Source organism: Lepisosteus oculatus, chromosome 28 (assembly GCF_040954835.1).
Source record: "Lepisosteus oculatus isolate fLepOcu1 chromosome 28, fLepOcu1.hap2, whole genome shotgun sequence".
Classification (NCBI taxonomy): Eukaryota; Metazoa; Chordata; class Actinopteri; order Semionotiformes; family Lepisosteidae; genus Lepisosteus; species Lepisosteus oculatus.
This window is the reverse complement of record NC_090723.1, coordinates 4,957,984-4,972,458: the sequence shown is the minus strand read 5'-3', so window position 1 is coordinate 4,972,458 and position 14,475 is coordinate 4,957,984. Positions and strand designations below refer to the sequence as shown.

The following is a 14,475-nucleotide window of genomic DNA, read 5'->3' as shown; positions in this document are numbered from 1 at the left end:
CCTGTATGTAAGCCAGCATTGGGAGCTGGATGCCTCATGCCTATTAACTTATTTAGACGACAGCTTACATAGACATGTTTAAGGAGTATTAACATTACTAGTTTTGCACCCATTTATGTCTGTACACAAATATTTGTGTAAGAAAATTGCAGGTCATAAAACCTCAGACAGATCAAGCTTCTTTGCAAGAGGAGATGATTTCCATCCTTGATGCTCTCTAATACGGTGGTCAGTGAATTAAGAAACTCCCACTTCTCTTGACCCGTGACGGGAGGGACATGGATTGATATCCCAGGTTGCAAATGAGCGGAAGACATTCAGCTCATCTACCTCCTCTGGTTACTCATGGTTTACTGACACTTGGATCTCACCCAGCCATTTCTCGAAGGATGCCAGTGTATCCGCATCTCCCCTCTATTTTTATGTGGGAAAGTGTTCGTTTTCAATATTTCATTTGTTGAACAAAGCAACTAAGAGTAGACCAGTACTTCCTTAATTTCACACTAGTGGAAAAGAAAGAAGGGCAGCACAGTGGCACAGTGGTCAGCACTGCTGCCTCACAGCGCTGGGGCCCTGGGTTCAATTCCAGACCTGGGAAGCTATTAGAATGTAGTTTGTACTTTCTCCTGGTGATCACATGGGCTTCCTCCAGACGCTCCAATTCTCCCCCCCAGTCTAAAAACATACATATTTTTTTTGTTTTCTGGGAAAATTGGTTCTGGTGTGTGTGTGTCCTGTGATGGTCAAGCATCCCAGCCTAGGTATATAACACCTTGGGTCTGTTTGGCGGGATAGGCTTGGCTCCCCCTGGGAACTTTGGAAAAAGGTTAGAAAATAGATGGAAGAAAATGGACACCATGGAAACAGAAAGTTAATCTACTCTGTATTGTGCTCTGAACCATACCCTGTTGAACTGTGACCAGGACATGGTCATGCTGCGGTAGTCCTCTGGGTTGACGCTGGTGCTGCTGAAGGCCTTCTGAGCCAGAAAGACTAGGTTCTCCTCCGACAGCCCCCTTGTGCTCTGCACCTCCGCCTTGAACTTCATGTTGAGCGCCTCGCACAGCTGCGGCCACAGCACCTTGTCCGGGACGATGAAGGGCACCCTCCCCTGCGAAAGCACAGAGGAGATCTGGGGTCACACCCCGGTAACAGACATTTCCATGATACTCTGCACAGATCATCACAAGTAACAACCGAGCCCCTTCCACATGTAACTGAGCATCCCAACCTTACAATCTTACTGCACTCTGGGATACATCTATATTTCTCTTTCGGATGTTTGTCTGCATATGGCCTAGCAGGACGCACAGGGCCAAGCTACTACACAAGTTCCAGTTTTGGAGTAGTGTCACACACTACTTGAGGTCTTTACCAGGTTTGCTCAGTTTTATATGTCAGGATCTCCGTGTTACTTTTTTTTATTTCTGTCCCTAATTTAAGTTCACATTCTGAAATTTATTTCAGAACATGAAGTTTTCCACCACCCACAACCCCACCTCTACTCAGAAAACAAGCCCCTTTAAGTACTTTTAAAAAGGGAAATGTATCATCTGCTTCACACAGCAGATCACACACGCATCTCTGCCACCACCTCACAGTCAAAAAACTCCTCCACTGCACCTTTTTAACATCGCTATGTGACATGCACAAAGTGTCCCAAGAAAATGCCACCCTATGCCACATCTCTGAGTGCCCCGCATGTAGCACCTCCTGCCAGCGTTCACAGGATTGCTGCCATCCAGGCTACTGAAAATGAAATATGTTCCGAGAATTACTTGGAAAACATATCCTCCCTCCCAGAATTATTACATAATGTGACATGTAACATAGTTTAAATCCACGAAATATAAACTATTTTACATATAAAGCAGCTGACCAGCTGGCAGTTTTCCAAGAGGGAAGCTCTCTCTCTCACAATAGCTTTGCAAACTGTGATTGTAGAGATAAACCTCAAACAGCAGATTGGAAACTGATGTGTCATCCAACTCTGAGGCACAATGTTATCAAAAGGCCACCATTTCCCATAGGACACCTCAATGTTTGTTTTTTGGAAAACAAAAACCAAAACGTTTTGCAACAGCTGTACTTTAATATGGGAGTGGGGGCGGCATTGAGCTTTGTGCTGGAAATGATTTAATTTCAATAGTGCACTTTCTGCAATTTGTGCAATGTCAAGCTCAAAGAGAGGAGTAAGGGAGTAAACCGGGACTCACCGGTTCAGCAAAGGCGTTGTCCCACAATACTGTCGCTGTGGCATTGTTGTCTTGGCTGCCATGGACAATCACCACAACTGGAAGTGATAACGTCTGTTTGGGAGAAGAAGGACATTGGATTCTCAAGCACATGGAAAGCTTGGGATGAATGGTCCTGTAACTTAAAAATGGTGAAATTTAGATGTTATGACACATGATGAGAACAAAAGTTCCCAAAGTGGAATCTTTGAGAGATGAGCAGGGCTTTCTCAGCCTTGCTGGTTTGGAACAGTACAAATGCTGATTTGAAAGAAGTAAGAAGCTGAAATCAGTGGAGACCTTGACTTGAAACACCAGCTCGTTCCCCCCAACGCTGAACTGCGACTCAAACAGGATGGTGAATTTCTCCTCCGTCACGGACTCCGCCCCCCGTCGATCGGAACGCTTGATCCTTTTCAAAGACTAGAAGAGAGAAGACAAATCCCAGTCGCTCACAGAAGTCAGGATAAGGCCTCACACCACGCGACACTTCTCCCCTCTCTAAGCCAGGACACGTCAAGGGGTGGTATTTCAGTGACCCACACACTTGAGCCAACAATATTTTTTTTAACTCTAATAATTCTGAAGTTTCTAAGTCCAACACCCTTTTGTGAAAAAAATCTCACCATATTTCTAAAGTGGGCACTGAGAGTTCCAGTGGTTTGGTGGTACTCCATGACACAGTTATTGTTGAGGATCTCTCCACTGCTGTCACTGAAACACAAAACAAACGAAGGCTGTGAATGGGGATTCACTCCCTTCTCAACCAGCCACACATTATTAACTATCTAAATAAAAGGCATCTTTTGGCCAGCAGCACATCTGAATGTTTTAGCTCCGTTATGGGGCTACATTTCGTCACAAAATGAACAATATTCCTGTGCACTCAAAACCCTGTAGAGACTATTTTTCGGCAATGCATGTAGTGACTATACATTTAGCAATTAATGCACAATTCAATTTATCTGGTTAAATGCAACCTGCCCTTTCTGACGAGCTGAACTGGAGACGGTCGACAACTGTGGATTAGAATGAGAATGTCCTACAACAAAGGTAATGTCCCAAAAATTTGTATTCAATATTAATAGTTAGGTCACCTTGTTTTGCACCACCAGATAACAGCTTTCGTTAGCGACTGTCACTAAAAGCTTGAGATTGGGGATGTGTCGAGGACACAAAGGCACGTGTGGGGAAAGTTCGGAAAACCTTGGAAGGGACATTCTTCAACTCTCATTTCCCTCCTCTCTAAGCAGCACAGCTTCAAGTTCTGTATTTTTTACAGTAACAGGGTGCACCTGTGTTGACCTTCTAGTACAGGTTTCCATTACCATGGCTCATGACCCTTTCCAGGATGGTTATCGGACAATTTTCCTCCAGTATCGAAAGACACACAGGGAAAGCTCTGCTAGGGTGAGGAGGTGGTTATTTACTGAGGTTCCATGTTACAGTTCCTGTTTTATTGCCTGCAGGCAATTGTATGACCGTTTTCTATTATTATCCAAATAACCCATAATTACGATACATTATAATAATCAGAATTCTTTTCAACCTCCCTTTTAATTTTGCTTCACCTGACAATTACATTGTGCAACTGCAGTTAACTGCTTAAGCAACACAGCTATAGCTGGTCACGCCAATAAAAAAAGAAAGGCACCGCACGGATGAAAACGGCGAAAGAGGCAGTAAAAAGAGGGATCTGAGCGTGGAGAGACGGGGAGAACAAGAGGAGGGCGCCTCACTTCCGGGTGTTCTCGTTCTTCAGCAGGGCCTTGGCTTGCTGCTCGCTGATGATGGTGGCCTTGACCTGCGGGGGGTTCATGTGCACGTTCAGCTTCCCCCCCACCAGCAGCCGCACCGTGGCCGCGAACTTCGTCTGCGTCTTCAGGACCTGCGGGGGCTGCTTCTCGATGATGAAGGTGCTGAGAGGGACAAGGGGAGGGAACTCATGTTAACTGCATGACTCCAGAAAGAATGGGGAAAAGCTATCGATTAGCCTATGGTTAAAATCACACTAATTTAAATACCCCCATAGGACTAGAATAATGATGCATCTGTAGTAACCAATGGGAGTAAAATGCTATTGGTTACAACAGTTAATAATAATGCAGATACATTCCTGTTAGTATTGTTGCCGTCATCCACTGTAAAGCGTAACTTAATTTATTGTTAGGATCACTGGTCAACATGTTTTCCATATTAAATAATGTAAGCAAATCCCAAAACCTTTTCTTGACGTTAACTAAAAATGCAGTAGTACCCAGGAAATACAAGTTAAAGTGCCCCCACGCTAATGGAGCACTCTGTTATGAGCACACTGTTGTAATCTGATGGGTCAGCTGCAGTGAATGTGAAGGAAGAGCAAGCGGAACAGACCTTGTGACTAGTGCAGATATGATGTCTGTGATTGTGCCGTTGAGCTCGGTCAGCAGCTCCTCGATAGGCCCGGGGATGGGCAGCTGCTGGCGGAGGTGCTCAGCCCTTCGGATCTGTTGCCGGTTCTGCCAGATGGTCTCCGCCAGCTTTTCACACCTGCGCAGAGGGAGAAAGTGCTGTGGTCAACCCTGATGGCACGCAGGAATCATAAGAACTCCAGCTACGGAAAGCAGCAAGTAAAAGGTGCCCATTTCAAATTAGCTTTATTAATTCACTTTCGTTCGAGCACGTTTTAAATATCATTACTAATATAGCACCTACCTCTGACTTGGAACATTAAAACCTTAACAAAGTATTATCTGAAGGTTCTTTTTAGGTGTCTTTTGAAGAGGTCCTGGATAACTAACCCTACCACACCTTTAACTAAACACATTTTGTGCCACCACTTAGGGAATCCCAGTCATAGTCAGCTAGTGACACGACCAGGCTAGAACCTGAGAGGAGATCAGCTCAACCTGCTCTTGGGCGAACCCCTGTAACAGTTGAGCTATAGGATGCTGCAGGTTTTAGGGAGAGACTTCAGCAGACGGATGGGAATGTGCCTGAGTGACGGACAAGATGCACAAGAAGGAAGACCCAGACACACAGGTGGACAAGTGGACAACTGGACTCACCAGGACTGCAGCACATCCAATCCCCCCTCGGGGGGCCCCCCATTCCCCGCCAGCTGCTGCCGCCTCTTCCACTGGATCAGCTCGTCATCCAGGATGACAGTCTGCTGCTTCCTGAGCGTCTGCAGAGTCTTCTGATGCTTCTCGGCCAGGTCCTGAGGGCACATGGGCAGACAGACATGAACGAAGAAATAAGTCTCAGCACAGGACGATGCACAATGCCTGAAATGAGTCATGCCTGCATATAATTTGAATAAGTGCACTGAAAACCTCATGCTGTAGACAAGGTTTTATACAGCTTTATTGCTGTTTATTGCACATGGATTGGATGAAATGATTGCATTGAGCCCCATTTTAAAAAGAGAACATCCCAAAAACACAACATAATTGTACAATTTACATGGAGTAGTGGAGTAGTTGATTCCTTTGTAGAAAGAATGCTGGATTCTGGACTTCAAGAGCCAAATGTCATGGCCACTGCTCTTTCAACAGCAAGGTTCCCCTGCTCTCCATGCTGGTTTTGCAGCTTTTTACAGCTGTGGCACATTGGTTTGGGGTAACATACCAGTCTGTATTTCTGTAGTGTGTTGGCCTCCCGAGTGAGCCAGGCCTCCACAGTGGCCCTCTTGGTCTGCAGGCTGGGTTCCCTCAACAGGCGGTCCGCAGGGGGCAGAGTGGACAGGCTAGTCAGCTGGGCTGGAGGACACAAGGCAAAGGCAGGATAGTCACCATGGAGACACCAATCATACCCGTCCCAACTCACTGAACCACTCTAATTTGACAAGGTAAACTGGGAGTGGACCTATAATAAAGTCAGGTCCCAATCTGGAGAAAACAGGTTAAACCATTTCTGAGGAGCAGTGTTTACAAATTCAAATTTTCCTAGCCAGCCAACTCCACATGGGGCTTTTTGAAATGGTAAAAATGAAATAATCATTCCTAAATTTTTCTGCATTTTACAGACTGGACTTGTCTGCACACTGTCAGCCTGTCTTGGGAGAGTAGCACAAATGGAAGCAGATATAGCAACAGCGACAGGTGCAATAAAACACTGATAAAGTTGGCTAAAACATATGTAGAGACCTAAATACACTGAGGGACACTGAAACCCTGGAAACCACAATCATGCTGTGGCACACACACACACACACTTTTCAGAGCACACCTGGTCCATGCATGCAGAGACACTAACCCCTGTGCTGGGGATATGGGCACAGGTACAGTATATAAACTAACTTGCACACACAAGCTATACAGTGAAACACAGACTGAACCACAGAGCCATACGTTCCACAGTGGGCACAGCAACCTTCTAATTCTCTTACTCTTGAGTGGTGATTCCCCCCCATTTTCCAGTACTGCAAAAGGTGCATATAAGCCATGATGAGATAAGTATTGATACTGTAAATCTGGAAGGAGGTTACTGACAGTTTTACTTGATTTATTTGGCCTTCAATATTAACAGCTCACTCATTCCAGTGAGAGTTAATGCACTCGACTGAGTTAGTTAACTGAACATGCAGTGCAAACAGCAGTACAATTCGAAGCATTCAGAGATTCCACGGCCCATGGACAGTACTCAGCAGAGACTCACCCTGGATGCGTAGGCTCTCCTGATACTGGATGATGAAGTACTCCTGGTTGTGCTGCAGCTTGCGGAGGTCGTTCTCCGTGTCCTGGGTCATCACACGCAGCTCCTCGAAGGCCTGGTTGATCTGCTGGTACTTCTGAGACATGCTGTCCAGCAGCCCTCCTCCCGGAGAGCTCGACTGTGAGAGGAACGCCAAACAAAAAGGTTGTCTTTACACTGCCCAGCCACATCGAGGAAGCCTACGGTTCAGCAGGCGAGAGTCTAAGAATGATTAGCTACTGAACAACCACATGAGACAACTTCTCAACACGGCTGTAACCTGGGTTTTCACCCTTGTGAAAACGCTAACAGCACAGCTCTAACAATAGGCCCCAAGGCCTTGTCAATACTCTTCCTCAAGGCAGGGGCCAAGGCTTGGGGAAAACCACAGTCTTAAGACGGTGGATATTCATCATTGATGGCAGGGGACCAGTCAGGGAACAGGTGAGGCAAAATAAACCAAGCAGGCTAGTACAAAAACAAATCCACATGCAGCCAGCTCCCACACAAAATGAAATTCTTGAGAGAATCTGATCTTTCGGACAGTCAACTTAAACTCTTAACAGCCCAGCCTTTTTGTGTTTCGTGAGCTTTTTTAGAAATAAGAAAAAACAAGCAGAAAACTAAACACTTAATAGGAATTTTCACAAGATCTGTCCAGGCAGCTTTGGGACAAAATAAGGATTATGAAATGCTGGTGTATCCAGTATTTGGATTTTAGGTTGTAGCATTTTTTTTTCTGTTTTCAAAATATTTTGCTTTTGAATTGTTTCCCTAATGATCTGAAGCATTACACAAAGGAATATCACAAACAGGATACACAGGTCACATGTTGAAACAGAACCTCCTCTGTGTACATAATTCAGTCCTGGAACTGAACAGCCTCACCTCATACACGTGCTGTGCAGGGAAAGGCAGGGGGTGTCTGGCTCAGCTCAGAGGTGAGCATGTTAACAAATCTCTGAAAGGAAGGCTTTTCAATGACAACACAATCAAACTACTTCACTGCCTCTGGGCAGTGTGCGCTTGTGTATCCTGTTTTTCTTTTGAGACAGCTAAGTTTCCATCTGATCAGAAAAAAGACCAATCACAAGAAAAAAACAAAAACAAGACCACTTCAAGCACAAATACTGCAAAACATGGATGGCAAAACAAAAAGAAATCCCGTTTTGCTTCTTCCTCTTGACTCATGCTCAACATCACGCACAACTGCACAACATTTCCAAGCGTTTCTCAAATGCAAGCTTGTTTCGTTATTGATCCTCTTTTACAGACGGAAGTAAAGGAAACTCTTATTGTATGGCAGGATTTAGATGTTGCAGGCTCTTGTTCAAATCTTAAATAAAAATGTATATGTATCAAGAATGTACTGTATGTACACTGCCAATATGCCCAATACAAGATAAGCAGTAGGGTAAAAGTCAGTAGTTGATGAAGGCTCATATACAGGTGCAGGCAGCATGTAGAATCTGAACTGGCTCAGACTGCTATGCAATGGGAGTCTCTGCTTGCTACTGTGTGAAAAGGGTGGTCTTAGATATATGCAAGATGAGCCTCCATATCTTTGAAACAGGACCAGTTTTAAAAGCTGTGACAGACACGTCACATCTTGTTTTTTTCAGTTGGCAATAAATACATTTCCTAACTCCCTTACCTTCTGTCATTTAGAGTGGAAAAATAGCAGGGATTTGAAAAACAAATTTAAAGTGCTGGTAAATGTAAAACCAAACAAAAAAACAGCATAAATTAGAGAAAAACACTCTTATAATAACACAATTTAAATTTTGTACAAGTATCAAGTATTGGAATCCTAATAAAAATAAAGCCTGTAATACTGTAATTTTCTGAAAGACAGTAACATTTTCTTTAATAAGTCAAACCAATTTTGAACAAACACCAATTTCTGAATTTTGAGAATATGTTCAGTAAAATCATCAAATTGATGTTTATTCATACGACTTCTTTTGGATTTTCACTAAGTTGGACTGTATTTTTTTTTTGTTGCCCTTACCCATTAGAAAAACCCACATCAGCTTTGGAAAATCATGAAGTCATTTGATCAGAACTTCGGCAAATTTAAAAATCTGCTCAGTCCCAAAGAGTCTCGCATTGCTCTGTGGGGCTACAGCCCACAATCTGCGTACGAGTGGGATGTTTTTCCACATGTTCTCAATTGTCAGCTGCTGGGATCTCATGTCGTCAGGAAGACCACAGTAAATACAGTAATGAAAGGGAATTGCTTACATTTGTTGCCTCTCGCACCAGTCTCTGCTCAGTGTAGAGAATGTGTTTTATACATCGCACTAGCTCCAGCGGGCAGCGGTCGTACGTACTCTGCAAGACAACGAGCATCAGAAGGAGATCAACATAAGCACAGAACACATGGGCTCTTGAGATTTGGCTCACCTCTCTTGCGTGTTGATAGATTGTGTTGTGCGCAAAAGACTCTAGTGAAACACTAGCTTTTAAGGAGCTGTGTTAATCTGCTGATTTGACATGATTGCGCTGCATTTCAAAAGATGTCATTTGTCTTTTAAAACTAATTACACCGTACCAAAGCATGAGCATGTCAAACAATGTTGGTGTGAAACAACATTTAAACCGGACTGCTTTGGAAGAGTACTTATAATTAATGTCCTGAAAACTCAGAAGTTTCTTGCAACTGACCTCTTTGGCCCCAACATTCCTGTGTGAACCCATTCCTCTATCCTAAACCAATTTACACTGGGTGATAACACCTTATACACCTTAGACTTCAAAGACACAGGTGGGCTCTGTATAGTAATTACAGATAAGACCCCCCAGTAATAGAAACACTAGCAACCTTTGTTGTTTGCAAAAGAACATTGCTTAATCCTTTATCTGCCACCTTAAGAAGAGAAGCTGGAACTATTCCCAAAGGGCACAGCAATGAGACATGAGGCCCTTCCACTCCACTGCACAGGCAGCACTTTAATGGTTCTATTGATCCTGCCAATATCAATTAAACAGTCAAGAAGCATGAAGCATCAGAATGCCGCAATGGAGTAAAGTGGAATGAGTGGAAGGTGAGAAGCCCCTGTCAAGAAGTGTTGGGAAATGGCTGTGGACAGGCCAACAAATGCGATTCTGGAACTGTGACCGCCAGATCCAGGTCAGTGAGTAACAGGATTAGAGCAACACAGCTGGGAATCTTTCTTCTTTTCATCTTAAACATGCTGCCAGTGGCGGTGAAACCCATATGTACACTGCATGAAAAGTGTGTACTTAAAAATCACACATCAAATTGACTGAGCATTTCTTCTGTACTTTGCTCACTTCTGATCTCCGATTCTTTTTCTTCTATCATGTGTAGATGTAACTGAGCGTGCAGAGATTACAGAGAGCATTTCCATACATTATCAGAAAGCTGCTTATCTCCACAGTCCTTTGGCTGGAAACCTGGAGGAGGATCCACTGAAGGGAGTGGGAGGGAGGGCCGTTTTTGTTCTACTGGGGGAACTGTCATACTGTTTTGTTTTAGACCTCTTCGGTTTTGAAAAACTGAAAACATGTTTCTTCACAAAAACTAGACCACACATACTGAATAGCTAAAGGTGTTATTGGTTGTGTGGCCTACTCTCATTTATAACCTTCATTCTGTGTTCTTGGGGGTTTCCCCATTTCTGCACTTCACAACAAACCAATCTGAACTAATGGAAGTCCAGGCTTGGGATAATGGCACCATCCATCCATCAGCAGAGAGCTGAGGGTCACAGTGAGCCATAGTGTTTCCTGTAAGAACAGGGTGTGATGTAGGACTAAGAGCACCCTGGATATTATCGCAGGCCCACACAGAAAAACACAATTCCCAGTAGCCAATCAGACTCATCTTGCAAATTTCTGGGAGGTGTGCAGAAACTGGGCCACTAAGGAAAAACCCACGCAAACACAAGGTGAATGTGCAAACTCCACATGGAGAGACACCTGAGCCCAGAACTGAACCCTGTGAACCCTCAGAGCTGTTAGGGAGCAGCACCAACCACCACACTAATGTGCCACCCCAAAACATACATATTACATGTAACACATCAAAGATTTACCTTGTTTCAAAACTGGTCAGCAGTACATGGCCGATAAAAAGAAAAACACTTTAAAAAAACAGCATCTGAACCAACATTGTTACAATAGATTTATATGCACACTGACTACAAGTAGTTTTACTCAGAGCCTGCTGAACAAAACAGAGGAAATTTAAATAAAACCAGACTTTGGCATTTCAGATGGTGAAGTAGCTGGAGGAGAGGGGTTTTCATGTTTCGTGTTGAACAATAGTGAAAGAGGCAGTACACACAGAAAGGAGCTGTGGTCTTTTAAGGGCCTTAAGCATCTTGTGTCTATTTTTGTTCATGTGATACGGCTTTGAACATTCTGGGGGCTGATCTGGTTTGATGATTAAAAACAAAAATCCAATAATTATGAAGCAAGTTTGGTTCCTCTTGAGAACATGCAGTCTTGATTGGTACATATCATCTATTCCCGGGGGACACTGATCACTACCTCTGGAGCCTGTTTGTCTCCTACTTAATTCTTCCAATAATTTAGCCGCTTGTGTGCTCTTTGTACTTCTAGCTAATTTTGCCATTTGTCACAAAAGGGATCTGCTGACAAATGGTATTCAGCATAAAATATGTCAGTGCTCTTATGCTGACTGAAACCCACAGTAGTGTTTAAAATTGTAATGATTTGCAATAAGTTTCTAAAATGCAGGTTTCCTACTGTTCCCTTTAAGTCTTCAAGCCCTTACTGCACCCTTTAAGCAGTTACTAGACAGTTACTTTCTGAACAGTGTGGTCCATGTCTGTTGCACAGTCCTACTATAGTGCAGTGAACACACTACTCAAACCTGCACTATTGTCCCAATGTTTTTAAGAACATCCACCTTCTGCGTAGGTGTCCATTTCAAGAAAAGCCTTGAAATAATAGGTGGAAAAGGAATGATGAGGTGCCCAAAGGATTTTCTACCACATAGGGTAGATAGGCTGAACGGCCTCCTCTTGTTTGTAACTTTCCTTATGGGGACTTATGAAGGATACTGAAGATGTGCCCCCACCTTGAGCTGACTTGCGTAGTGCCCAAGTTTGATCTTCAACAGGAAACCATCTTCACCAACTTGGTGTTCTGCTTTTTTCTGGAGCTCCTGGATCAAACTGTCCAGCAGCCGTTTGGCCTTGAATTCCTCCTGAGGATTCTCCAAATCAATGGAATCCCTTCCCAAGAAAAACACGGAACAGAAAAATAGAGATGGTTAAGTGGCAAGTTAGCCTGCATTTCAGCACTCTCACTCTAGGTTATCAAACGGTGAGGCTTTTCAATTCCTCATTTCGGTGCCAAAATTATGTTGGCTAAAAAGCATTTATCAAATACTGCACGTTTTCATTACAAAGTAACACTATTATTAAACTTTTCACTTGCCTGATGTTATCAAAAGTGACTTAATGATGCAAACGTAAAAATACAGTGCAAAATATTATATAGTGCATTTACAAGCGGTTTCTCTATAAAAAATGCTTTATAGCAGGAAAAAATGTACTCATTGAGAGGAGACAGCAGGATTATGCAATTACAATAAAGGTTTGCAATACAGCAGGAAAGCAAAGGGCAGACACAACCAATTAAATAAAAAAATTAATTAAATAGAGTCTTGATTTGAAAGAGCACAGGGAAGGTGACTGTCTGATATCCGTAGGGACAGAAGTCCAGAGCTTAGGGGCGCAGCTGAAGAAGGCCCTGTCATCCATAGAGTGTAGAAGGACATGGGGGACAGACAGGAGACAAGAATTAGATGAATGAAGGTGGCAAGATGGAGTGTAGGACGACAGTAGGTCAGACAGATACTGAGGTCCTAAGCCATATAAACCCTTACAGGTGAGCATCTGCAGTTTTAAGTTGACACCAATCATGATAGGAAGCCAGTGAAAGGACTCCAGGGTGTGGAGACAGTGAATTGCAGTATGACTGACATCCAAAGCACTTGTCAAAGTATGTACAGCCGGTGTCAAACTAGGGAAGGAGAATTAAGGATAACAGTGATGTGAACAGTGTACACAGTATAGCTCCACACCTACCACATCTGGCTTTCGATCCACTGGGACAGGTAGTGGCGGACCTCAATAGGAAAGTGCTGCCCGTACAGGGACTGCATCTGGTGCAGAGCCTCCCCTTGGAGCTGCTGGGCCTGGATCCACACTGCCATCTTCAGCACCCTACGAGACATACGGCACATCAGAGCCTCGCTGCCAGCAGAGCTTCTCTTCGCAAAGCCCTAGCGTGACCCCTCAGCAAAAATCAGGCTCTGCTGCTGTGACTGCTTTTGCTGAAGAAGGTCATGGTCACTTGGAGCCTGTCCTTCTGGACAGGCCGCCAGTCCACTGTAAGGGTCAAGGAGAAAGGGAGAATTCAGCATTGCCAATCAAACCTCCTCTGCTTATCTTTCAAGGGGGAGCAAACCGGAGCTTCTGAAAACCCACATGAACACAGGGAGAAATGCCACACAGAAGGCGCCCCAGGCCGGAACTGAACCCCAGGACCCAGGCGTTGAAGAGCAGTGCAATTATCCACCACCCTACCCTTGGCAAAGCTCTTGCACATAAACTGATTTCATCTGGCCACAGATCTACTGTAACATTAAATCAACATGAGAAGCACTTTTGTGTCTTCCACTCTCTGAACCTTTCAGTGAGGAAAAAAAATGACAATGAAGACTAACCTTGAAGAACCTCGTATAAGAACAGCAGGACAAGTTTTGGGCTTTCATGTTTTAAACCCATTCATAACTTCAAAACTTTTGTCCCCAAAGGCAGCATGATCTTATAATATAATCATGATCTTATAATTTTCACTACAATTTAAGCTTTCAGTTAGCACAACTTGTGCTTTTCTGTTCAAGGTCTTTCACAGCTGCTTTGAAAGGTACACGTGACTCAAAGTGCTGTACAGTTACCTACAAAACATTTCCCGGGCCCAGAGGGAAGTGTTAAATTTGTCCAGTTGATAAAATAATTAAGCCAATTACTGTGAGCACCACAATGCTCTGGGGATGAAAAGCAGTCAAAGTAGTGCAGACTTCTGGGCATTGTTTGACACCTCTGCCTTTGAGCTATGCCATCCACTATGGGACAGAGACAAAAAAGAATATGATAATGTGCAGAGCACTTGCTGAAAGACAGTAATGTTGAGTCGTTACTGAGACACTTACTCCCTATCAATGCTAAAGAGGCAACTAGAAAGACAATTACCTCAGTTCACATAGAAATACTCACAGCTGCCATGTGAGAGGCCTTGGTTTTCCCTTTTTAATTGAAGACTTGAGTTCACTTTGCAGCAGCGGTTACTTTCTCATAAACAATGGGATAAGTTCTCAGAGTCAACACTAGTGTGGTTGTCAAAAGAAAATCGACTGTATAGTATACTGTGAGTAAATGGATTCAATTAATGTCAGGCGATTAATCACTTCATTCAAACCTACACAAGTTTTTGAAAGCACCTACTGTATAAGCAAACCACAAGATAAGGTATATCTGAAACCTGCTGCATTTAGCTCAGTTTT

The 14,475-nt window shown here is 43.6% G+C and overlaps 1 protein-coding gene across 6 annotated transcripts in view; it reads right to left on the bottom strand.

Moving 5' to 3' along the window:
- stat5a (signal transducer and activator of transcription 5a) overlaps positions 1-14,475 on the bottom strand; it is a 90,369-nt gene that overhangs the window by 10,266 nt on the left and 65,628 nt on the right. For 5 of the 6 annotated variants that reach the window (XM_015361884.2, XM_015361881.2, XM_015361883.2 and 2 more), the window contains 12 exons: positions 12,995-13,132; positions 11,980-12,136; positions 9,153-9,242; positions 6,873-7,047; positions 5,844-5,974; positions 5,282-5,433; positions 4,608-4,763; positions 3,974-4,153; positions 2,861-2,948; positions 2,535-2,657; positions 2,217-2,309; positions 905-1,132 (listed from right to left, as the gene is read on the bottom strand). In XM_015361884.2, coding sequence (XP_015217370.1) covers positions 905-1,132; positions 2,217-2,309; positions 2,535-2,657; positions 2,861-2,948; positions 3,974-4,153; positions 4,608-4,763; positions 5,282-5,433; positions 5,844-5,974; positions 6,873-7,047; positions 9,153-9,242; positions 11,980-12,136; positions 12,995-13,122 — 1,701 coding nt within the window. In that variant the 5' untranslated portion in view covers positions 13,123-13,132. Of the gene's footprint in view, positions 1-904; positions 1,133-2,216; positions 2,310-2,534; positions 2,658-2,860; positions 2,949-3,973; positions 4,154-4,607; positions 4,764-5,281; positions 5,434-5,843; positions 5,975-6,872; positions 7,048-9,152; positions 9,243-11,979; positions 12,137-12,994; positions 13,133-14,475 lie in introns of those variants that run through there. The other variant, XM_006638137.3, reaches the window with a different exon arrangement.